A 27,500-nucleotide genomic window follows, 5' to 3' on the forward strand; every position below is an offset into this window, starting at 1 on the left:
AGGCTGAGAACAGGCCAAAAACATATATGTACCTCATTACCATCAATAATGAAAACAAATTTACCAAGCTTTCGTCTTTAAAACCTCACTTAATGATTACCGTTATATTTAGAATATGCTTTGCATATGAGATGTATCACGCTTAAATTATAAAGCACCATGTGTCTTTTGGCAATGAAAAAAAGTTAAACAAAATACAAAAACTGCAAAAAAGTTATTTTTCAATTTGATGTCGATTTGATTGCATATGACTATAGGTCTTTAGAAATGGCTGGAATGTTATCAGGTGGTACATGTGACAGGACAGTAAAAAGTCAACTACCGAGAAAACCCAACAATAGCTTGTATTACTGCATATAAAATGGCAGGAGAGAAAAATATTAAAAAAAACAAAAACAAACAAAAGAAAACAACTAAAAAGATATGTACAACCACCTGTTTTACCTCAGTGTGGTGGCTCCCACGGGACTGCCTGATGAGGCCATTACATGACCTCTCACCCTGATGGAAACACCACAACATTTTAGTTTTCAAAAACATACTCATTTTCAAGCATACAAATTATTCACACTATATTATCCTGCCAAATTAAGAAAATATAAGGTGGCAGCTTGTTGGGATTTTTTTTTTCACTACAGAAAAAAAGGGTACATTGAAACCTTTAAAGAGTACAGGCAAAACAGTTAAAAATACAGGAGGCTCCAACATAAATACTATAAGTGCCTACACTAAGTGAACATTAATTTCAAATACCATTCTAAATACATGAAAAAAGTAGACCATAAATGTGTTTTTTAACATAGGAACTTACATTTGTGTGCATTTTCCTATGTGTTTAAGTTCTCTCTATATATTCATATATCATCATAAATCTCTCCCCAATGCAAATTCTATTTTGTTCAACCTGAAGACTGGTGTACAGTGAAGGCAAAAATATGAGTCATGTTCATTTTATATTCATTACATAGTGATCGAGTCCCGGCCGTCGCCGAGACAGAATGGAGAAACGACAAGGAAAGAAATAAAAAATGAGACGAAAAAACAATTTAAATAAAGTTCTCACCTAAAGATATTGAATTGTAACTTTTTAAAAATAAATCACCAGCATGTCTTATTTTTCTCTTTTTAATCAAAAAAAAAAAGAAAAAAAAAAAAAAAAAGAAAAAAGAAAAAATGTTGTTGCTGTACTGAGCAGTATCTTCTTTCTTTTTTTATTTATGGTTGGTACAAAGCAGGATATTTCTATGGCGGTTCCTGCGATGAAACCCCGGAGGAGACAAACTGATGCGCAGTCCCTGGGAGCAAAACATGGCTGGCAACAGTTTGCAGTTCAATGTTTTTTTGTTTGTTTGTTTGTTTGTTTTTAAGTATAATGCAAAGCGATCCACATCAATCTGTCAGCATAAGAGCATACGTTTTCCCTCGAGTGTCCACCTGTAAACTGGGAAAATTGAACAGTGCACGTAGTTAAGACCCAGATCTAGATTCCGGTCCTTATTTTATACTCAACCGACTGTACCTCCGATTAGAGAGACAGATACAGACTCCAAGGCAGAGTGACAAGTGCTATATCATTAACAGTGACAGGGGATGGAGCCAGTTTGAAAGAAAAATACAACTACCACTGGAGGTCGATATAACATGTAAACTCAAAAAGAGCACAAAACTTTTTAAAGTGGGTGTGGGTGATATTGTCATTGGGATTTTCCCGCTTTTTTTTTTTTTTTCTGTGATCACTGCAAATTGGAATTGATAGGATCTAACGTCCAACACGGTCAAGAGAAATAAGCGCTATAACAACGTTATTGTGGGTGACACCATCCTCTTCCTCCTCCCTTCACCCAAACCAAGTCACGTGCCTGACCCCAAGTGGTATTTGGGCGATCCAAATCCGCCCGGGGCTTCTGAAACCCCCCCCCCCCCCGCAGTCCTCAGGTGACAACGTAGATCCCAGCAACGCCCACAACATCGTTTTGTGCTGGTTACAAAAAAAAACAAAAAAAAAACCACATTGATAACAAAAAAATAAAAATAAAAAACCTGCAAAACCTCAACTGTCGAATGAAAACAAAACACTCTGGAACATTAAGAGCTTCACGTTTGTGGAATAAGAACGACTGGTTGGAGTACCGTCTCGGTGTGGTAACACAGGTACCGCAAAGCATAAACAATTCAAAATAACGCCCCGACGCTCCGCTCGCCAAACCCCCCCCCCCTTTTCAGCATGTAACATGCCAGTAAACAGAACCACACCATGGAGAATTCACAATACACATGAGTCAGGCAGTTCAATGATGGTTTCTTTCTTTCTTTCTTTCCTTCCTTTTTTTTTTGTTTTTTTGTTTTTTGTCTTTTTTTTTTTTAACCAGAGATATACATCTTGTCTTTTTTTGTTGTTTGTTTGTCGTGTTTCAGCCGGTTCCTTGTGTTCCTTGTGTTCGCAAGGACCGGGGTCGCACAGGTGCTTGATGCAAGGACCTGCTCAATCCATATCTGCACGTACATGTCCCGTCGTCGTCTCGGGCGGAAACTCCAAGCTTATAGCAAAAAGGAGGATAAACTAATGCAGGCAAAACATCCAAGGCACTCTTTGTTGTTCTTTCACACCATATTGTTAATTTCATTGCTGTTTGTAAAGGAAATATTGGGCGGCGTTAGTGCCTAGCATTTCATAGGCAGGCCAATTGATATATACAGTATATCTTGTTTCAATCTTGCATGGCAAATCTTTCACAAAGATAAGTTTAAAATGTGACCCTGCTTGTCTTGACGGTTTTTCGAATATACAACTGTCATGTTGGAACACAAAACTGTACATGATATGTAGAATACTATGTATGCAGCATGGGTTCTCACACTTGACTTTTTTTTTTTTTTTTTACATGTTGAAGAAATTAGAAGTATCCATAGCAACACAACTACAACCAAACCAACCAGCCGAGGACAATTTTTCTCTCTAAGTAGCCAAAACACACTGAGCATGCTGTCCAGTTACAAAAAGTACAAAACGTGTAAATTATTGCACAATAGAAGGCTCAAAAAGTTGGATGCAATAGTATCTCCCCAAGTATGGATCATGCGTTAAGCGTTTTCCAACAGGGGTGGGGACCAGGGACATACTGTGTACTGGTGTCTAACCCTGTTGTCCTCTTCCCTCAGTTATCTGCTACTTAGCCAGGGTCACTAGTTAACCGAGGGGGCTGAGAGAGAACCGCTAGCGCGCTGCCCTCTGCCTACTCAGTCTTAATGTCATTAGCCAGAGGCCGGTCATTGTGCCACTTCTTCATGTGTTTCTCCAGAGTGCTGTACACGCTGAAAGGCATGTGGCAGATTTCACATTTGTACACATCTTTTCCCATCTGTCCGTGGGTCTTCATGTGGCGGGTGAGCTTTGAGCTCTGGGCACAGGCGTAGCTGCACAGTTCACACTTGTAGGGCCTCTCCCCGGTGTGACTGCGTCGGTGCACTGTCAAGTTGCTACAGTTCTTGAACACCTTGCCGCAGAACTCGCAGGTGTCGCTGCGGCGTCCGTCCTTGGAGCTCGGGCGCCCGTTTCCGCCGCCGCCATGGGGGGTGCTGGCCCCGCTGCCGGTGCCGCTGCGTCCCGAGGCGGCGCGCTCCCCGTCCAGCTCGCCCGGCGGCGTGGAGAAGCGCAGGCTGCCGTTCTCCGAAGAGTGCTCAGATGAGGAGGCAAAGGGTGATTGTCTGGAGTCTCCGCCGGTGAAGTTCAGGAAGGGGTCCTTGAGTTGTCGTGAGGCGGCGTAGCCGGCTAGCCACTGGGAGTATACGTTCTCCGTGTTTGGGATGGTGGGGGTTGGGGGATCAAGGTCCTTCTCCACCTTAATGCGCTTGGTCAGCGGGCTGAGGGAGCCGGGGCTGACGCTCCCTCCCAGCAGCTTCCTGGACAGGCTGTCAGTGGAGAGAGGGCCCAGGCCATTCATGGTGGTCGTAGTTCCACAATCGTTTGCCCGCTCTGACTCCATGGCCGAGTCCTCGTCACTGGGCTCCTGCGACGTGTTCCGGCGATGAGGGTGGAGAGCTTCGCTGTTCTGGTGGTGGCGGGCCCCTTCAAGCCGCAGGCTGAAGCGGTAGCTGTTCCTTTCCTCCGCACCTTCACCGCCAACTTCACCGTCCATTTCTTCTTCCTCTCCTTCCTCCTCTTCTTCCTCCTCCTCTTCTTCCTCCTCCTCTTCTTCCTCCTCTTCCTCCTCCTCTTCCTCCTCCTCCTCTTCTCCATTTTCTGGCATCAAGCCATTGTTTTCACTTTTGAACTTAGCAACAACAGACTTAAGAGCGTCCGTGGCACTGCCCATAAGCTCACTGGTACCAGGCTCAGGGGAGCTAGCGGTCGACAGGCCATCATCAGACTTGGCATTGAGTGCTGAAGACTTGCTCTGACAGTGGGTCTTCATGTGGCGCTTTAGTTTGCTGGCCTGCGTGCAAGCATGGTTGCACAGGTGACACTTGTATGGCTTTTCACCCGTGTGGCTGCGGCGGTGCACAATCAGATTGCTCTGGAATTTAAAGGTCTTCCCGCAGAACTCACAAGACTTAGCCTTGAGAGGAGTACCAGGCTGGGCAACGCTGGATACTTGATTAGGGGTGGAGCGTGAGCCAGAGGGAGACTGAGAGGTGGAGAGGGGCGGCGTGGCGGAGAACGGGGGCTTGGAGCCTGGCTGGAAGGGCTGCAGCAGCCGTTGCATGGGGCTGGGCCTGTTTGGCGATAGAGGAGGGGACGCTGCAGTGGTATTCCCTGCCAGCTCACGTAGCCGCCTGGAGAAGTCCATGCTGGGAGGGGGCTCCAAGGGCACGGAGTTGAGCCTCATTACCCTGTCAAAGGCGCTGGGATGATGAGTGGCCAGGGCCAGGTCATCCGGGCTAAGGTGGTGGCGCGGCGGAGGGCTGAACAGCGGTGGGGTCCGTGGGTAGCGTCCCTCACGAGGGGTTGAGGCGGGGTCGCGGCCGGATCCGGACCCGGGCATCCTCAGGAGGCTGTAAGGGCTCCCATCAGCCAGGTGGACGGCATGGAGGGGAGGCTGGGAGGAGGCACAGTCCCCCCCCATTCCGGGCGCCGCAGCCATACGGGGGGTGAGCGGGCTGCCCGGCTCACTCTCCAGGTAAATTCGTAAGCCGTGGGTGTTCTGGGCATGCTGGAGCAGGAACCAGGCACTGGTGAAGGGCTGCTTGCACGTGGTGCAGGTGTAACTGCTGGGCTCATCTTTATCTGGAAAAATTATAAGAGAAAAACTCAAGATTACTTTCCTCAGACATTGCTTTATAATGAATATTATAGTTGTTAAAAAAAAAGGCTACGCAAAATAAAATAATAATCTATGATAATATCGATATACAACAGTTTCTTCAATGGTAACTGCACCTGCAGACAAAATTGTAATGATGGGAGCAATGAAAAAAAAAAGTTTTCATTAACTTGTGATATTTTCATTTACTAGCAATTCAAATATATTTATGGTTTGTATTGTCTGAGACAATAATTTGTGTCCCTTAGCAAATAGCAAAAAAAATTTAAATTGGAAAAAAATGCGATGGTTATTTTTTCTTCTTTCAGCTACTGTATATAACCAAATTCAAATGGCAGAGCCACTAACATATAAAGGTAAAATAATCCCTGCATGCATATTACATTTTTTTTCAAAATTGTTTCTTTTACAAGCATTTGGTTGCAGTGAACAGCCACCACAAACAGGAGATTAAATGAAACACGGTGCTGAGAAACATCTGGAGCACAAAGGCAAAATTTACACAGTTGAGAGGGCATAAGAATATTTTAAACATTAATCGACTTTGAACAGCACTTGCATGCTGACCCCAGATTTGCCTGACAATGCGCTCGTAATCTCGTTAAACACACTCAGCCCCTCCTCCAATGCCTTGTTTACAGAATTAGCAAGGCTGAAGTGGGACATGTATCTGATGCTGCATATTAACACTGGTATTCGGTGTTAATATGCAATAAGAGTTCATATGTTAATAAAACCAGCAGCGTCTATCAGACAGAACACACACTCACAGAAAATAAGGGAGGACAGAAGAAAATTTAATGTGTTTGTGTATTGAGTGTGTTTGTGTGTGTGTGTGTGTGTGTGTATGTGTGTGTGTGTGTGTGTGTGCGTGCGTGAGAGAGTGTGCGCGTGTGTGTGTTTCGTGTGCGTGTTTGTGTGTGTGTGTGTGTGTGTGTGTGTGTGTGTGTGTGTGTGTGTGTGTGTGTGTGTGTGTGAAAGGGGAGGTTCCAATGAAAATGCATTTCATGCATTAGTTTTTCTATTTCTGATATTTCATGCTTTATGGATTTATTTAAATCCTCTCAGGTGAATAGAAAAGGAGAAGAGGGGAAAAGCAGAAGTGAGAGATATGCAAAATAAGAAGCATCCACCACTTGCAAATGCGCTCCCTCTTTCATCTCTCAGCTTTCCTATCCTTTCTTCTATTTTTTTTTCCACTGGGGGGCATTTTTCTGAAGTCATCTGCAGACATTGAACACAAACCATGATCGCACTGTGCCAGAGAGAGAGGACAAGGAAATGAGTGAGCGAGAGAGAGAGAGAGAGAGAGAGAGAAAGAGAGAGAGAGAGAAAAGATTGGGTGAAAAGGAGAAAGTGAGGGAGGGTATTTGTGATTGTGACTACGAGCCATCCCTAAGATGGTCGACGGACAGGCTTGTACGTCTTAAGCCTGCTGCGGCTAAGAGACTATGGGTGAAGAAGGGGCACAAAAAAAAAAAAGAAGAGAAAAGAACGAAGGATGCGGTGGATGAGAGGAAGAAGGGGAGAGATTGGTGTCTCTCGGTTCTCCCGGCAATCTCACATGTCTACTTCCACTGCAGCCCCCCCCCCCCCCCCCCCCGCCCCCGAACAATCTCACTTAAAGACCAGGGACCGCCGTAAAATGTGCACCTAATCAAACCTCCACACAAACCTTTTTCTCCGGACTGAAAGGAGATGCTGGGGGGTGGGGGGTATAGAGGTAAATTATGGATCATTACAATCTGCAAAAATTACAGTTAATTGCTGCCACCTGCAAGGGGCTTTGACCCACTATGGAATTTTTTCCATCATAAAAAGGCCATTTGCCCATATGTGTTTCCTCTGCCTTCCTCATACACACATATACAATATGCCCGGTTTATTCATCTTAAGATTTAGCTTCAGATAAATGCCTGCAGTTTCATTGTGCGTGCGTGCGTGTGTGTGTGGATGTGTGTGTGTGCGCGTCTCTCTCTCTCTCTCTCTCTCTCTCTCTCTCTCTCTCTGTGTTTGGTACCGCATGAAAAAGAAATCCCCATGCTACTCGCAGAATGACTATGCTATAATCTGAGCTCTAATGTCCACTCAGCGTTGACTTCCTCATCATCATGTGTGAACGGCAACCTATTTACACGATGAGAATAACGTCCACGGTATTGTGAAGAAAGTCATGGAGGGAGGGAGGGAGGGAGGGGGGGGGTTCTCTCATGTTCTTTGAGACGTGTCCCTGTCCGTCAAGAGGCGAAGGCACGGGCGGGACCGAGCAAGGGAGGGAAGGAAGGATGGATGACGGGAAGGCGGAAGAGAAACGTGGCGTGAAGGGGACCTTCCCGATGACAAGCCACTAACGCCAAACACGGAAGGACACAGAAAAAGCCAACACTTTCCATGCCGACTCGCCATTCTTTTTTTTTTTTTTTTTTTTTATATGTAAGAAATACCATGCCTTAGAGATATGCAATCACCGGCCCATCGGTTTGACAGAGCGGGCTCTGCACACAAACAGCGACAATAATTGTTACTCATGTCCAAGCGGGTGGACACTTTGAGTGGCGTCGGGCAGCCAGGGCGGCGCTCACCCAGATTCGCAAGGAAGCCGATGCACATATCTAAATCTTCCTCCTCAGTGGTCGTCGTCAAAGGAGTGGAGGGACGTCACCCTTGCGGGGCGTTTGATGGAACGCGATTTCCTTTCTCCTTTAACAGAGGAGCAAAGAAACGGATGAGGAAAAGGAGGACGGTCTTACAAACGAGCCTGTCCTCTAGCCATCTCTCCCTCCCTCCTTCTCTCGCCTCCACTCTCTCTCCCCTCTCTATCTGCCGCGTCTCCCCACGCCGGGTCTGCGGCGAGTTAGAGCAGGAGAGCTGGGGCAAATTCTGAATCTCTGGGTCCCTTTGAAATAGGATCAGCAGAGAGGGAAAAAACACACTGACAAGCCCTTAGCTGCCATTTTATGGCAGAAGCTGAAAGAGAAGACTTAGGGTGAAGAGACTGACAAAAAAGAGCAGAGGGAAGAAAGAAGGAAAGAAAGAACATGAACACAAAAGAGAGAACAAGAGAGAAGGAGAGAGAGAGAGATAGTAGAAAACAGAGAGAAAGTGAGAGTACAGATGAGAGAAAGTAGAACAGAGACAGGGGAGGAAAGGAGGGGAGGGTGGGCAAAAACTCCTCCAAGGCCATTTCAGCACATTGCACCACATAGCAGGAGGAGGCTATTATGGCGTCTTAGTGGACACAATGCGTCGCTATCAGGCAGAGAATATAATCCAGGGCCCATGTAAAAAGCCCAAGGCCGGCTGATGCAAGGGTGGAAGGGAAATGACGGCGCCTTAAAAAACAGATATGGTGGCCGGTCCCTGCTGACACAGTACTCACCACTGTGCTAAAGTGGCCTGATGGTAATGCTGACCGGGCACGGCAGGCCAGGAAGAATGCACACCATCTGGGAGGATTCTTCCCATGCAGATCACCCCATTGTTCAAGCGGGGATAGGAAACCCTGTGCCATGAAATGCCATGGGTATGCACGCTTACCCTCCGGCTGATTTCATCTGATAATTCGCTTCTCCCTCTCTCGCTGTACGTGAGCTGGCCAGAGTGAAAAGCCACTGAAAGCAGCTGGTGTAGTGACCACCTGGAAAGAAAACCTGTATCCTCTTGGCACTGCATGGAATACGTTTTTTGTTGTGCAAGTAGGCTACAACTAAATGAATCCTCTGCATTTGACCCATCCTCCAGCTAGGAGCAGTGGGCAGCCGCAGTGCCGCGCCCGGGGACCAACTCCAGCTCTTCTTGCCAGTGCCTCGGTCAGGGGGTATTAACCCCTAACACACACGTCTTTTGGTGGTGGGAGGAAACCGGAGTACCAGGCGGAAAACCCACGCAAACACAGGAAGAACATGCAAACTCAACGCGGGACGGCCGGGATTCAAAGCCTTTTTGCTGTGAGCCGCCGTGCAGCCGCACCACCGTCTGTCCGTGAGTTATCACTCTCACTCTCTTTCCCTCACTCATATACAAACAAACACCTGGCTACCACTGACCAAAGAAGAGAACAAGCAGGAAAACAAACACAACGGCGGGCACCATGTCGGTACATTCATGACCCACCACAACAAGAAAACCTTCATTTACACATCCGCGGAGCTCTACAGACAGCCTTCCAAAAGTTGTTGTACTTTACTTGACCTCCCCTTTGTGTTTTGTCCTTGACCAACCCCTCTAGTGGGATAAGACTGTCCTGGTGTGACCATGCAGCTCTCACTGATATTGGTCATTTAGCTAATGGAGGAACGTGCTAACAGGATTAGCCTGCAGGCCTTCCAAGAGAAACCGAGGGGGAGACATGGGGGACACCGCATGTCAACGCCATTTCCCAAAGTTACCCGACGCCTGGGCTTCCGAGCACTTGCACCTGAAAAGAGATTATGCTAATAGCTGGTTCTTGCCAATATTCATAAGTGTTTATAGGTGTTGGAGTGAGTGCCTGGGGAGGGAGAGGGGCTGTCAATACAGTGCTTTCTAAGAGTGCCCTCGCAGTAACAAGCATTAATGTGATTACTACTCTGTTTATGTCATTAGGGTATTCATAGTCAGGGATTAAAGGGAGGTGAAGGGTAAGGCAAGAGAGGGAAGGGCCAACGAGGGCTGACATAGGAGTGCGGCCAAAGGCGTCTCTTCTTCTCGGTTATTTTCTACATTTACTCACTCGCAAGGGACTTTCAACAAACTTACCTGTGACACGGGCAAATGAATGTGTTAAGATCAAGTTCTCTCCGTTTCTACCTTACTTTTCCCCCCCTCTGAGTCTATCTTCAGGCACAACACACAACAACGGCTGGGTCCACACACTCGCTGGTGTGCGCCGGGCCAGACGCTTTGCGGCGTGCGGAGCCACTGGCCTCGGACAAAAGGCTTGTTTGACCAACACTTGTTCCTGAGACAAAGCCAGATACAGAAAATGTGGTTCGCTGAGCAGAAAAGCGAGCCAGGGGGAAAAGAGCAGGCCTCCGTCCAGGTTTTCGAGTCTCCTACATGTCTGATGTCGAGCGCCGCCTGCAATTCTGGCGGAGAAGGGTCGGAGGCTCGCCTTATTGTGCCAGTGAGGGAAGTCCAAATTGACCACCGACCACAACACTAATCTCACACCAAGTGAACTGAGAGGAAGTCGAGGCGGTTGTAGAGCGAGGAGCTGGACAGATAGATAGAGAGAGAGAGAGAGAGAGAGAGAGAGAGAGAGAGAGAGAGAGAGAGAGTGACTCGAGAGTGGCACAGGCAGGGACCGATTGGGAGAAGTAAAACTTGGGCTGGCGTGAGTGAATGAGGGGGGTGGAGATCTTCGGATAAGGACACGTGGTGGTCTTTCATGGTCTGTGCTCGGTTATAAAGTAAACTGCTGGCTGTGTTTGTTTCCAGTCGTGTCTTTACGGTACCTTTCCCTCCCGCTTCGTCTGAAAGACTAACACCCCCCGACCCCCCCCCCCCCCCCCAACGGCTCCCGCGTCCCCAAAGCGACCGAGAAAACATCCCAGACGGACGGCACCGCCCGCGGAAGGTCCGATTCAGGGGACACCCGCATCCGATGTGATGGAGAAAGGTGTGTCGAGTGTACTGGATACGTGGAATTTGTGCATGCAGATGTCTGGCATTTTACATATGTATGTCTTTCTGAAAGAAAGCAAGCTCCCACCTGTGCATCCACCGCCTAAGAGTGTCCATGCATGGGCGTGGTTGTAAGTGACACACTTTTGCTCCGATGCCTTTAAAATTTGGAGTATTCTATGTATTATGTCATCCTGTGCTACCGTAGTCCCTTTGATCTTTACCTGAAGTAGTTGAACTACGTTTGATCTGACCATTCACCCGGACCCACCATCCAACTCCTCATCCATCCATGTACGCATCCTTCCGACTAACTATTCACCCGTCTTCCCGCTAAGCCCAGCTGGAAGCCAGCTTTGTGCTTTTGGTACCGTCAGTCCGGCAGACCTTATAATAGGCAAGGCCGAACATGTCTCTGGTGCAGATCATTAAGAGCTCTCTGCTTACTGGCGGCGGTGGGAGTCCGCACGCTGTTGTTTCTCATCCCAGCTCTAATGGTACAGCAAAAAGACCTCTGGGCTTCTAAGCTTAACCAGACTAATTAAGTGGACCATCGCTTATGTAAGCGTCCACAGAGATTGTTTATTGAGGAGTAATCCGCTTCGTCAGATCAAACCGCCATTAACAAAAAACCCGAGAGTGAACAATGCAGTAAGTACTAAACGTGGGGCTGGAATCAGAGAATCTGTAAAATGCCAAGTGTCAGTTTAAGCACACATATCCAGGTACATGCAAAGACTTAATCAAGTTGGAGTATTTTTGGACTCGGGCGACATCCCAGATGAACAAGTGGTCTCTGAGCACTCTGAAAAGGGGAAATGTATGAGACGTTCTGTCAAGGAGAGATATGTCTCAATAAGAGAGGTCCTGGGGGGGGGGGGTTGAATGGAGCAGCAGAGAACCGAACAGAATAGAAGAGGTGTGAATACGAAATAGCCATTTTTTTTCACTCCAACCTCCAACCCAGTTTTCAATTGCACAATGCACCATTTAGACAAGACCATCCACTGCTTTCCCTCCAACAATCATCGCCATGCAAAGCGAGACAAGATAGCCCGGGTTAGACAAGAGGCCAGCGGCCCCAGCCTCCCTATCTCTGCACAGCCCGGCTTATGACAGCCTGGCATCCCTGCAGGAAGGATAGAGAGGGACCGGGGGGTCGACACACCGCACATTTCTGCATAAATCTCCTGGTGGATAGCATCGGGAGGAGAGGGGAGGGGGCGGGAAGCCAAGCAGGCAGCGGGGGATGATAAGGCCGGGGGCCGGGGCATTCGACACTGTCAAAACTGTTTGGTCTCCAGCTATTGGACGAGTGGAACGCGTTATGAGCCAGTGTGCCATTCGGCAGGATGTTATCCGCACTGGCTGGAACATGCCGGGCCCTGCAGCTGACACCCCTCCAGAATCCACTGCTTCCGTGTCTACAGATGGACAGTTAGCTCCATGCTGTGGAGACAACTGCACTGGATCACTGCAAGGATGAGGACTAACTGCAGGTGGCAACAACTCACATGCACACACACACACACACACACACACACACACACACACACACACACACACACACACACACACACACACACACACACACACACACACACACACACACACACACACACACACACACACACACACACACACACACACACACACGGAATAGATTCTGTCAGTTCTCACACTACAAATCGAGAAATATATACAGCCATATTAGTTCTTGTTCGTTTATGGGAGCACAAATGGCAGTAAAGGGTTTCCCTACAATAAGAAATACAAAAATAAAGTGAAGTGGCCCCAAGGAATCCTTCTTACCAAAGAACAGGCAATGTGTTGAGCGAGAAGAGGGGCTTGAGGGAGAGGAGGAGGACGGAGGGAAGAGGGGTAAGAGAAACAGTGGGGGAATGAAGCTCAGGGCGATATACAGGCATGAACCTGCAGTCAAACTGAGCTGCTGTGAGCCTGGACACACACACACACACCCACACCCACACCCACACACACACACACACACACACACACACACACACACACACCCCACAGTCTGTTTGGGGGGTCGGTATCATTCTACCTCTCTCCCCGTCTCCCCAAGCCCCTCCTCACTGTCTACTCTTTTCCTTACTTCACCTCCCTCCTTCACGCTGTTCTCTTAACACGCTCTGATGACAGCATGCAAAGTGGTTGGGGTTAAGATCCCCCCACCCCTCACACACACACACACACACACACACACACACACACACACACACACACACAGACAGACACACTCAGTTTCTTAAGCGTCTCTCATTTTGCATTTTATCCTCTGATGGACTCTATCCAAGGCCTTAAACACACACACACACACACACACACACACACACACACACATACTTTTCTTCCTATTTACTGTATATATTGTAGGGCTCATTATTAGATTTGTGGATCAACCCTGTGGATTATGCATGTATCTATACTACATATTTTGAAATAGTAGGATCGATGTATGTATACTTACGTTTATATTTACTTTTGTATACTGCAAATTATATTTACAACATATTTACTTACTTATTTGGACATCCTAATGAAAAATGAAAGTAGAATAGAACCAAAGCACCGAGTAAATAAATAAGAGAGAAAACGTAGTGCCGCATCTTTGCTGAATCACTGCAGGATCACTTTGCGTAATTGAAAGAGCAGCAGTGTGAGGTTTTTGGAGGGGTGACAAGAGTTGGGGTTCCGGATGCTTTCCACCTGGAAACGTCCCGTTTTCATTTGGGATCGGCAGCAGGAAGAGCTACTGTAGATGTCACCGAGTCTGACCTGGTTGCTGGTTAGCGAGGACATTTTGATTGCATCTCTGGAAGCTCTTAAGAAGGGTCTGTTTGAGCTTGGCCATCATTTAGACAACACTAAACAAGGACTGGTTTAGACCTGCAGTTATTTTTCACTCTCTCCGACCACCTCAGGGTGAAAGGACCAGGGCATGTGAGTTTGGACCAATCATAGAGGCCCGTTATGCATATGAGCCTCTAGGCATTGTGGGGGGACATGGCACTTCAATACAAGGGGGCCTGTGTGTTGGAGTGTCCCGTGGCCTGAAGCTGTGGGGGCTGAGGGTTTAACACACGTCCCATCTGGTGTGTGTGACTGTGCACACGGAAGGCGAGTGGTTAAGGATTCAAAGAAGCATCAATAGCTGGACTCTTTAGATTGAGGGGTATCTTGGGGTCAGGCATAACTCACTAAACTATTTGTCAGGGAATTGGAGAATCTGCGATATGAAAGACACAGCTTGTTCAAAGTGGTGACCACAGGAACAAAATTTGTACTCTCGATGAGACATTTTTATATCACAAGTTGAGTGCACTTCCTCAGCAAGCCATGTTACATTTTTTGGGTTATAACCCAAGACATGAGATGTACTAAAGGTTTGCCGCATTCATGGCCATTAGTGGCAAGGCCCCACAATGCCCCTTTCCACCACCTTCCCAGGCACGACCCCCTCAATAATTAATTCATACAGAAGGGGGAAACAGTGCTGGGCCACTTGTCAACCCGTACGCACTCCAAATCCTAATTAAAATTGCAAAATGGCCTCATGTTCAGCCATAATTTAGCTCCCCTCAAGACATACTGACAAGAGCAGGAAGAGACATGGCAGAATGAGGAAGTGGTCAAATATCCACAGTGACCTACAAATGGTTCCATTATGATTTTCTGTTCAATATCTAGCACTTGACACAAATACTCTTGTCGGGTTATAGCAAAACAGCACAGTCCATCCTTAATAAACCAAGAAATACCCAGAGGGCGTTCTATGTCAGTGGTTCTCAAACTTTTTTTTCGTAGCGTACCCCCTCTAAGATCTTTTTTCAGATGAGCACCCCCTGCACTGGCATTGGGAGAAAGGGAAACAAAAAAGAAAATGAACATAAATTATGGACTGTGTGTGCGTTGGATGTGATTTTTTTTTTTAACATTATATACAACCAGTATATATATTTTTTTTAATTGTCGGAGTACCCCCTGCAAACGCTGCTCTAGATAATGTGAACGGCTGAGAACTCTTCTCCCTTGTAAGTCGCTTTGGATAAAAGCGTCTGCTAAATGACTAAATGTAATGTAATGTAATGTAACACTGAGTAAACAGTCTACTGTGCAAGTGAAGGGATTTCTTTCTTAAGAATACAGAGTTTTGAATGCAGCATTTGGAACAACACTAGCCTGCATTGTAATAAAAAAGAGAAGGATAAGGTTGAAAAGAAGTGAAGGCAGCCAGTTAATACCTGCATGTAACATTTACTATCAATAACAGTCCATAAGACGAATGGGCCCTATGCTTGGCCATGGCAGGCCACACTCCCCACGATTCTTCATCTTTGAGACTCTCCGTACCAGATTCCTGCCTGCTAATTAAAGACATGTGGTCGGATCAGCTGCTATAGCGCCGCCGAGGGAGGAGGTAAAATGGCAGACAATAGCACCCAGCAAGGTTCAAACATTTAACCCTCTTTCTTTTACTTTGGCTTGCACAGAGCTATGCAGTGGGCCTATTTTGAAGAAAAAAAATAAAAATAAAAATGGATGTCAGCGTTAGGTGGCAAACATCGGAGCCCCCAAGTCCCAGTTGACTACTTTAACATCTTCTAATCCACTCCAGACTATACGCAGGAGTGTCTATTTGGTTTCAGCTATGTGGACGGACGGATATGTAGGACGCACAAAAGAACAGCCGGTTTTCCGTTTCAAGATAAGCCGAACATTTTGACTCATTTCTACCAGGGGTATATCGTAAACATCAATTGGTGCAAGCGGTAAGTAGTGAGTGGGATTTTAATTAAGGTAACCAACCTGTTGGTTTCTTTATGCCCAGCTGTAGGGCATAAATCAAGCTTTTAACAAGACCAGGACCCTAAGATCTCAAACGGTGTTGGAATGCTACCTGCCCGGCCGTGCCAAAAATCTGTCTGGGTTCAGGCCTCCTATAGCTTCGTATGCATATAGCGGGAGACTATAGAACAACCCTGGGAAAGGAGGGAGGGAGGAGCAAAGGGGCAGAGAAGGTAGGCAAAAGGAGGGCAAGAGCTATTACTATTGGGTAATCCAGTCAACATATGTGGTAGTGGGCATATATGCACATGTGTCTTTAACCACAACAAATACTTTTCTCTTTTTATGAGGCTTCTTGATACATACTGTAGCAAGGATAGCCATGGGAGAAACCTGAGATAAAGAAAAACTGAGAAAAAGAGCTGGATAGAGCGATAGAAGGCAAACCTGACAATTTTCAACGGCATCATTACCAAAAGGGAACCAAGAAATCGTAAAGAGTCGGTCGTCCAGTCGGCCAAAAGGTAGTGACCAAGACATGTGAAGAAATGCAGTGTTCCTTTGGTGACAGAAGGATTTATACATGGACAGCTGCACGGCAGGACACTCGGACAGTATGTACGGCCTGACTGACTGGCTTATCCACATCAATGCTATCGGTCCTAAACAACGGTTCATGAACTCACACTCCAAAACGGGCCATGAAAAGAAAGAACACAATGTAGACAGACAAACACGCACACATCCAGCTACATGATGCACGTCATTTTATCGAACGTTGTTTCGTACCATCCTGCCCCATCGGTGTTGAAGTGTGGGAATTGGGATATATGGCTGATAGGGGGATAGGAGGGGCTAGTTCCACCAGCAGCAGTCTGTGGCAGCACCTTAGATTTATGGGCCAGATGTTTGTGCCATTGCCTTTAAAACAGACAATAAAATTTCATTTACACAATGAACCGTGTTGATACAGTGGACTCGAATAGTGAAACGTCAGCACTTTGCTCAATGCTCGCTATATGAAACAAATTTCAGCTACAAATGATTTCATCAGTAAATGGTTTTGTTTGTAGACTACAAGCAATAGACTAGTATAGGTTTATTTTTTTCCCTCTCTTTACCACTCTCTTGCTTATCTAAATGATATATATACACTCACTGAACGCTTTACACTCTACTGATACGTGTAGGGCATCCTTTGCTCTTAAAACAGCCTCAATTCTTCTTGCCATGGATTCCAGAAGATGTTGGAAACATTCCTTTGGGAATGTGGGTCTATGTTGACATGATTGCATCACGCAATTCCTGCAGATTTGTCAGCTGCACATTCATGCTGCAAATCTCCTGCTCCATCACATCCCCAAGGTGCTGTACTGGATTAGGGTAACCCTAACCCTAACCGGTGACTGGGAAGGCCTTTGAAGAACATCGTACTCATTGTCATGTTCATGAAACCAGTTTGAGACTTTTGCTTTGTGACACGGTGCATTATCATGCTGGAAGTAGCCACTAGAAGATGGTAAATTGTTGCCATGAAAGGGATGCACATGGTCAGCAGCAATACTCAAATAGGCGGTAGCTTTCAAGAAATGATTGATTGGTATTAACCTGCCCAAAATGTGCCAAGAAAGAATTGCCCACACCACTACATCACCCCCACCAGCCTGGACTGTTGCCACAAGGCAGGTTGGGTCCATGGATTCATGCTGTTGCCCCCAAATTCTGACCCTTCCATCTTCTGTGCCTTAGCAGAAATGGAGCTCCATCAGACAAGGCTATGTTTTCCAGTCTCCAACTGCCAAGTTTTGGTGAGCCTGTGCCCACTGCAGCCTCAGCTTTCAGTTCTTGGCTGACAGAAGTGGAAACCGACGTGGTCTTCTGCTGTTGTAGTCCATCCGCCTCAAGTCTCCACGTGTTGTGCTCTCTGAGATGTTTTTCTGCTCACCACCATTGTACAGAGTGGTTATCTGAGTTACCGTAGCCTTTCTGTCAGCTCCAACCAGTCTGGCCATTCTACGTTGACCTCTCATCAACGAGGCGTTTCCCTCCACAGAACTGCTGCTCATTGGGTGTTTTTCATTTGTTTCTCGCACCATTCTGAGTAAACACTAGAGACCGTTGTGCGTGAAAATCCCAGGAGATCAGCAGTTATAGAAATACTCCAACCAGCCTGTCTGGCACCAACAATCGTGCCGCGGTTGAAAAAACTGAGATTACATTTTCTCCCGGTTCTGACGGTTGATGTGAACATTAACTGAAGCGGCTGACCCGTATCTGCATGATGTTATGCATTGCACTGCTGCCACACGATTGGCTGATTAGATCATTGCATGAATAAGTAGGCGTACAGGTGTTCCTGATAAAGTGCTCAGTGAGTGTACAGTATATGTATGTGTGCATATATGCTGGACAAGCCCGCAGTCCCTCTCTCACAGATAGACACAAACACACCCACTTGTCACTTACCCCCAAGACAGGCCTGACAGGAGTGTAACTCCACTCCCTACCCACATGAACTCAGGTTCCCAAGATCCACCCTGTATTTAAAGAAGGGGAGGTGGGGTGGGTTGCAACCCCTGCGTGACACTAGGGTTGCTGGGACATTGACCCCAGCTTACTGCTTGTGTTGCATTTTCAGAACTGAACTTTGTTGGTTTGCACAAGGTCAAACTGTAAAGGCCCTGTCGGCTCATTTTATACATGTTCAACCTATACACTGTATAGCTGTCCAAGCTATGAGGATTACCATGGGGGGGTACATGTGCAAACATTTCAGAGTCCAACAAAGGACACTATGCATCTTTGAATAAAGATGCATAAAGACAAAATATGTTTTTGCTTTAAATACACTCTTTACGGCTGTAGCCTGCTTCCAATGCCCTCAGAGTAAACAGTAAACATGAAGAGATGAAAGAAGGGCAGTGAAAGGAGAAGGGTACATTTACAGGAAAGGGGTTGAGGGTGGACAGAGGGTGGCAGGAATGATATAAAAAGCTGCGGAGAGCAAAAGAAGGGGAAAAACAAAAGGGTAGTGGACAGCTTTATGCCGCAGCACCCCATCCTAGATTACATTAGCGGCAGCTGCTTCCTTTGTGCAGTTTTATGGCCAGGCCGCAAGAAAAAGCTGCTAAAATTTCACTTAATCTGCCGCAGAAACCCAAGTGTCTGACAGCCACTCAAACGGGGGGCCTAAAAGCATCACGTTCTCAGATTACTGAGGCAAAATAAGGCTAATAATAGCCCTCTCTCTGGCCATATAGGCAGACATTTTGTGTAACCAAAGAGGATTTGCCTGTGCCACGGTATCATGGGAAATTGATGGTGGGTAAAGGAGAACCACACAACTTCCTCCTTTCTTAACTCCTTCTCGACTGTTCACGCTCAACATGAATCGGTTGGTTGAGTTTGCATCGGTGTTGAGGAGCATTAGATGCGTACGTATGGTTTGCAATATAACTCCTGGCATTAGCAGGAAAAAGCCTCTTGGAAATGTAATGTATATATGTGAAAATAAGTGATACCTTCATTTTACATTTAACCCCAAAGAGACACCTGAAGATTTTTTCCTCAGTATCCCATTGTATCTTTCAAACAGCACTTTTTTAACCGGCCAGTGTTATCCACATGAAGGAAAGCAGCTTTGACAGGAGTGTTAACTGACAGAGAGCAGCAGAACAGGCAGTGGCTGGAGACAGCTTCCTTCCTGGACATTGGCTTCATAAAGCAATATGTTCACATACCTGTAATGTCTGAGACCGTTTGCTCAGGCACATGGAAGTGGAAAAAGGTACATGGTTCAGGAGAGGGGGAGGCATTTTGCTGTGCAGTACTGTACCCCTGCTGTAGCTAGAGGCAAGAAGAAGAAGCCACGGAGAAGATGCAAGGGGGCCACTTCCTGACCTCCCGGATGATAAGACGAGTGGAGCCAGGAAGAGTGGGTTTTCGGAGGGAGGGTGGAGGAGGTTGGTAAGCCAAGGGAGGAGTTAATGCACCCTATCAGTGAGGGGGTAAGCAACGGGGAGAGGTCCATGAGGACAAGAACTCATCACTCGTCCATGTTTGTGTAGCGGGCACGTCCGGCGATGGGAGGTCTTTGCTGGAGGAGATGGGAGTGGACCAGTAGCTCTTTATCTCCATGAACCAGCTCTCGCTCGAACACTGCTCATCCTCGTGGCTTAGGCTTAAGAAACCCGAGTTCTCTGACAATGCTGTATGAAGAAATGTAAAGTATAGCTTCCTTAAAAGTCCTATGGCTGCCATCATCCGCCAACTTACTTCTCCTTTCCGCATTGTAATATTCTTACAAGTAATGTCATTTCTGTCGTGTTTTCATAATCCTGGTGTCCCGAGTGTACTGACTTGTTGTTTTCAGAGATTATTACCTGTTTGAAACAGGGTAGAGAAAGAAAGAAACTACAACAAACAGGAAAGCAGAGGAGGGCTAATGAAGTCCTTGCAGACGGCGGAATGGAAGCAGAAGATATGGGTGAGCGCAAGTTAACCTCTTTAATTGGAGAGTGGTAGCCCTCTTTGGTCCCTGCAGTTGGATCCAGTGCGCTGACAGATGATGAGAGGGAAATCGCCAGCCTATTACCAGCAATCTGGCCCGGCACCTTGGCAGACTTCGCCAGTATCCGAGCCCGGGGAGAGCGGGGCACGTCCAGCGTGGTGAGAGTTCCCTGCCAGGCTGCTCGCTGGCAGAGAAGGCCCGCCTCAATAAAGGTATAAAAAAAAAAGGGAACGGTTTACCCTACCCGCGTTGAACCAAAGGGCAAAGGGCTGTCCGATGGGTAGCCGCTGTGTTACCTGATAACACAATACTACACGTTCAAGGTAAAATAGGAGAGGCTTTTAACAGGACCAAAACCAGTTTTACAGCCTGGGAAAGTGCCCATGGAACGGGTCTAGGAACAATGCAAGCTGGAAAAAGATTGTTGCACACACACACACACACACACACACACACACACACACACACACACACACACACTTAGTGGCTTATGCTCATGAGCGGGCAAGCATACACACAACCTCTCTCTCTCTCTCTCTCTCTCTCTCTCTCTCTCTCTCTCTCTCTCTCTCTCTCTCCCTCCCTCCCTCCCTCCCTCCCTCACACACACATTATAAATTATACTGTATATTAGATATTACAACCATTCTATACCATATCAACTCTCTTTTATCTACCATTTAATAAAATATTAAATTCCGGTAATTCCGGTGCCTATCAAAAGTAATGCCACAAGAATAGATGGCCACATAATTCCATTTTGAATGCACCTTCCCATCTTGGCTGCAATTCCTTTGTTTGCAGGCAACACGGTCAAACATTCAGCATCAATCTCCAGGAAAAGGACTTGCCGCATTTTGCTGACACAAATGGCCAAATAATCCACTTTATGGAAATCAACACATTTTAACGGCTTCCTTTTGGCGTCTCATTGTGGAGCAGACGGCTGAAGTAAGCGTAATCCTAATGCGTTGTCCATAACGCTGACCCCGTTAGCCAGACGTCCAGCGCTCTCTAGGTCATCACCACTGCAGGACAAACAATGCCCAATCTGAATCACACCCTACTTCCATTATGCACCTACCAACACCCCCACCCGCATCTCTCTGTCTGTCAATCCCTTTGTCACTCCATCCTTTCCCTTGCACCATCCTGCATCTCTCGCCTTCTCTCTCTCTCTCTCCTTCTCTCGCTCTCTGTCTTGCATTATGTATTCTCATGCATCTAGAGCAAGTGGCCGGGAACATGGCAGCCCTCGCAGGGTTGCATTGGGCCTGGCGCCCGCTTAGTCACGTCATGCCAACGAACCCGAGGGGTGATACATGGAACCGTGTAATTCCGTGAACTCTCACACTAGTCGACTTTTCTCACATATGCCGTAGCACGCGCGCGCGCACACAACCATGCACGCACTGCACACACACACACACACACACACACACACACACACACACAAACACACACACACAAACACACTCACACACAGACACCCTATCTCAGCTTCACTGTTTAAAATACAGATGCGGATGCTGCACTTTCACTCCCCCTTCTTTATCTGCCATCTTCACCTCCCTTCTTTTTTGGCTTCATCCATCACTCTCTCTTTCTTGATTTTCATTTCAATATACATTAACACACACAGACACACACACACACACACACACACACACACACACACACACACACACACACACACACACACACACACACACACACACACACACACACACACACACACAAAATCCAGACACATGGCCACAGAGAGCAGACTACCATCTGGGAGTGGTGGCCGGCTTTGTCTGGGGGGGGGGGGGGGGGGGGGGGGGGTAAATGCAGCATCCCACACGCACGCACGCACACACACACACACACACAAACACATGCACGCACGCTCGCACACACACACACACACACAGCTATTGCAAAAGTCCCCGTCCCCCAGCCAATCCAACTGCTGTAAGTGTTAAAGCTCTTCTCATACAATCTGGACATATACATATGCAAATCGAGAAGGAACTGCTGCACGCACGCACGCACACACACACACACACACACACACACACACACACACACACACACACACACGCACACACACACACACACTCATATACACACGGGAGAGATATGTCGACGGCCACTGCTCTGACCTGGCCATATGTAGGCTTGAGAGGAAAAAAAACCCATCTTGGAATAAAACTGCTAGGGGACAGAACCTGCTGTATAAGAAAAAAAAAAGAACACACACCAACATGCACACAAGGAACACATTACGCATTAAAACACATTAAATATACACCCTCCGGTATGTATACAGTAAACGTATACATATCTCCATAATCCAGCAGCAGCATCAAGAGCAGCTAACAAGGTGATTACACTTCTCCATCACATCAACATATGTGGGCAGGAGGCCCTATAGATGCACACATCTGTGGATAATTTAATTTAACCAGGGATATGCCTCAAGACACTGAGGCAACTTAGCCGGTTTTCATTTACAGTACATCCACTCCATTTTGTCTGTTCTCCACCATCTTCATACTTTGCAACGTGCAACCATTAGTTATTAGTTATTGTACAATAAAATCGTTTACACATTAACAATCGTTCAAATATATATAAAAAAAGAAATAGTTCACTGTTTGTCTTGACTTCACTGTGTCTTCATTTCACTTGAAGTTGTGTGTCAGGTCTTGTGTCCTGTGTCCATTTGTCACAGCCAACGAGCACAGGGCCCGGGGGCGAAGAGTGAGAGTCGAATGCAGAGAAGGGGAGGAGGAGGGGGAGGAGGAGGAGGACGAGTGGAGGAAAAGAAAGAGACGGGGGGAAAAGAGACACACCTGCGAGGCAGGATGGAAAGGTGACACCTTGTCCTCTCCCATTCTCCAGGCCTCCTCCTCCTCCTCCACAAGCCGACCCCACCTTCCATGCACCTTTTGCACTGCAGTAGCCTTGTTTTTGTTTAAAAATGCACCGTATGTTAATGATACTGTGTGTTTATTTCTCTATTTACTGATAAAACAACCAAATATATATATTTTTTATTGAATTTTAGCATTTTATTGAAGGAACGCTCCAAAAAAAGTAGTGAAAATAAATTCAATACATCAAGCGTGTCAATCTGACTGAATGCACGGAGGCTCAAATGTTTGTCTCTGGACTGTGTCAACATTGCTTTGCCCGTGCCCGTGCTTTTGTTGTCGTTGTTATTATTGTCACCATGCCGAATACGGACAATATGAGCATGTGAATGCATTCGAACATTTGAAAAATATGCCCCGTGGATGACTGCGTGGAAGCAAATTTCCCACCGGTCCAGTAAACCTATCCATCAATTAGACGCCGGCTCTATTACATTACTTTGTAATTGGTAATATGACAGGGCCAGCTGACCTGTCATTTAAGAGGACGAGGTGACGACGAGGACGGGTGAGGATAGCGATTTCAAGCACAACAATGGACTCGCTGTGCGCCGGGATAAACACCACAAACGCAACGCGCGGGTTCTCTTTGCAGCGGCGTCACCGGGACACAGGTGTCGATTTACGTATGCAAGCGTACGGAAGGTTCTTCGTCCCCGCGTTCCACCAAAAGCAAACCCTTTGCTCCCTCTTCCCTACCCGTCACATCCTGCACCCCGCTCGCCTCTCGCTCCGTTCCCACGCTCTCACACCTCTCCTCTCGCTCGCCTCCATTGTCCTCTGCCCTCAGGTTAGGGCTTCTCTCTGTTTGCCCCCCGTCTCCTGAAAAGCAGCAAGGAGCGAGAGGAGAGGGACACACAGCCTTCCAGCTCGCCCTGCCCGCTAACCGGTCTGAACTGGTTCTGTCATAGGTGACGCCAAGGTGTGTTCATCATTTCGCCGTTCGCCCAAAAAAAAAACGGGCGGTGGTGGCATTCCATCCACACTCAGCAGGTACCCACGGAAAGTGTATCCCTGTGTGTGTGTGTGTGTGTGTGTGTGTGTGTGTGTGCATGCGGGGGGAGAGAGAGAGAGAAAGAGACAGAGAGGGAGGGACGCACGCATGTGCGGTGCATGTGTGCATGTGTGCGCCCGTCTCCCCAGACCTCCGAGGCCTGGACCACTGCCAAGTTCATCTGTTAATGGACAGCCACTAGGAGAGGCAGGCCCCCCCCCCCCCTCCGCGCGAGCAGCCGTCCCTGCTTGCGACCCCCCTTAACCTCCCCACCCCCAGACAGGCCTGCCCAGATACAGGCCCCCCTCTCTCTCTCCCCCTCTCCCTGTCTCTCTCTCTCTCTCTCTCTCTCTCTCTCTCCCCTCCTCCTCCTCCTCCTCCTCCACTCCCTTTCTCTTCCTCTCGCTAAAGGCTGGATCACCCCCCCCCCACCTCCTATTCAAGATAAACAGAGTGCTTCAAGTTCAGGGGACACCCTGGGACCCTTTAACAAAGCCATCTATCATGTTGTCTGCCTGGGATTTCTTCAGCCATAGCTGGCCCTGCCGATGTTACCAAGTCCCTCTTTTATTCCTTCTCCCTCTCTCTCTCTCTATGTCTCTCTCTATGTCTCTCTATCTTCATCTCCGTTCGACTCAGCCGACCTGATGAGCCCGCTAGGTTCCTCCCTATCTGATCCTAGACTGGACAATTTCCCCCTTTGTGTTTCAGGGCCCCCCCAAATACCCTCATCTTGCATAAACTGAACGCCCGGATCCCACCAAGGGATCACACACACACACACACACACACACGCACGCACACACACACACGCACACGCATGCACACGCACGCAAACACATGGACACACACACACAGACACACACACACACACACACACACACACACACACACACATACACACACACACACACATACACACACACACACACACACACACACACACACACACACACACACAAGTCTTGACCACTTTGGCAGCGCTCGTTTCGCCGGCTCCCTCCCGTTACCCTGAAGTCAAACTGTGGGACGATTAAGCAAACTGTCAACAGCTTAATAGTCTGGGAATAGGAGACTGACACGAGGCCTCGGAGCCGCGTGTAAACACCACGGAGTTGTCGCTGAACGAGAAAGACAGAGAGGAGGAGCGGGAGAGAGGAAAAAAGTGAAACAGACAGACAAGGAGGGAGAGAGGGGGAGAGAGAGAGAGAGAGAGAGAGAGAGAGAGAGAGAGAGAGAGAGAGGGAGAGAGGGAGGGAGGGTAAAGCAAGATGAGCACAGCTGTACGAGAGTCTAAAGGGAGTAGAAGCCTCATTAAGTATTACTGGATAGCAGTAATAATGTAATAATTTGTTCTACCAGTCTCCGACTATCGGTCAAAAACGACCCATTTCCTGCGTCTAAGAGATAGTGTAGGAAGAAGAAAAAAAGAAAAAAAAGAGAGAGAGAGAGAGAGAGAGAGAGAGAGAGAGAGAGAGAGAGAGAGAGAGAGGGGTCAGGAGGGGAGGGAGCGAGAAATGAGGAAGGGGAAGTTGGAGGCGTTTTTTTTTTTGGGGGTGAGGGTGGTGATGAGAGGCAGCTCAACTCAGCTCAACTCTTGACATCAAGCGCTCACTCCATGCATCGAGAACTACCATGCGTGCACACACACACACACAAGCACGCGCGCACGCACGCACACACACATATACACACACACACACACAGATTAAAAGGAACAGAAACAGAGAAAGAGAGAAATCATTAGTGTCTCATTAAAATGTCTAGTCTCCCATCCAGTCACTTTTTTTTCCACTTTTCTTCATCTCTGGCCCGAGCCTGTCTCAGAAACACAACGACGGCAGAAGCATCATCATCTTCCCAAAAAGAAAGAAAGACTGCAGCACCAGCCCCTCTCTGGTCTCCTCGAAAGGGGCCTGGCCTGCCGGTTTTAGAGCACTAAATTATCCATTAGATGTTATCACGTCGTAGCAGAGCGATGCCTTTCCGCTAGGAGCTATTAATCTTTTATGAATCCCAGGCCCAGCGCGCACTGGGATGCACCACTATTGTATACACACAAACACACACACACACAGACACACACACACAGCACCTGAAACTCGCCACATCGCACGCAAACCTGGACATGTGCGCCCTGTTGGGCGGACATGCACATGCCCGGAGTCAACAAAAACACACAGTGACGGATGTGAGGCCAGGTACACGGTCTTGCACTCTGGCTCTGAGGAAAACAAGTCAGGAGGAGCTTGTTTTCGGGAGCCTCCATCCTGGATCCCTTGTCTCCTGTCGTTTGTCCCCCTGAACCGAAGCTCCGTTTGGCCAGCTCGCCTACCCCCACCCGACATTTTGAACACATTGCCCCAAGCCTGTTTTACTACCTTACCCTCGCTTTCTCTACCTTTCCCCCTCTTAATCCGTCCGCCCCTCTCTCCCTCCCTCTGTTTGCGGCTGTGGCCTGGTAGGCAGGCAGGGCAGACACGCTCAGAATACGCGGCGGTAATGGGCTAATCAAAAATGCAAAACAATTGGCAATTACTGCGCGGGGCTCTAATGGTCATTAGAATTTACAACAAGGTAATGAACTGAGAGTCGACTCAGGCCATGCATATTCATAAAGCAATCAGGCTTTTGAAGATTAAAGAAGCGCTTCAAATTTAAATGAGGGCCCTGGCATGTTATCAGTGAGATTCAGCCTGCAAAAGTAAAGGGTGTCTGGGAGTTTTTATGTGTGTGAACGTGTGCGTGTGTACGTGTGTGCGTGTGTAAGTGTGTGTGTGTGTGTGTGTGTGTGTGCACATGAGCATACGTGTTTTATGTGTGTGTTTCTAGCTGTGTGTAAGTTTCAGCGGTGTACTCACCACAGTGCACGCTCCTTTGTGCAATCTCGCAATTAGCCGCAAACAGCCAGGGTTTTCCAATAAAAATGGCTTTAAATCTTTAAATCCAGCATCCGAAACGCAAAGCGTTTTAACTCGGGAGGGAGCGGCGCACACCACTGGCACTTTGTAGCTGCATTAAGTGGTCTTAATAAGTAGACTTAAGGAGAGTTCACCTCAGAATGTGTGATCTCATCATCTTCTGATAATCATTTAAGAGATGTGGGATTTGAATTTTAGATCAAATGTAATGTTAACGCGGGCTATTAGGGGGCGATGGGTATGTGTAGACGAAAAAGCCGACGAGAAATAAAGCGAGGCCTTGGACGGTACAATGCCAGAGATGTTCTGCACTTATATGCACCTACCACAGTCCGTCCATAACACTTTGACATTCACACACACGCGCATTCTCACAAAAACACAAAAGAACCCACACACACACAGACACACATACAGCTGTAAGTTTTCACACAAATATAACATCAGACATTAAGGGGCCCTCTCTACTTCATATCT

General features: G+C 47.4%; 1 protein-coding gene across 1 annotated transcript in view; it reads right to left on the bottom strand.

Annotated features, from left to right (window-relative positions):
• Positions 1-3,233: 3,233 nt before the first annotated feature.
• Positions 3,234-27,500, bottom strand: part of LOC307229821 (B-cell lymphoma/leukemia 11A-like) — a gene marked incomplete at its 3' end in the record, with an annotated part of 34,131 nt that continues 9,864 nt past the window's right edge. Inside the window, 1 exon segment of the mRNA XM_079999909.1 lies at positions 3,234-5,224. Within this exon segment, the coding sequence (XP_079856035.1) occupies positions 3,234-5,224 (1,991 nt within the window).

This window comes from Zeus faber (assembly GCF_960531495.2).
Source record: "Zeus faber genome assembly, chromosome: 4".
Classification (NCBI taxonomy): domain Eukaryota; kingdom Metazoa; phylum Chordata; class Actinopteri; order Zeiformes; family Zeidae; genus Zeus; species Zeus faber.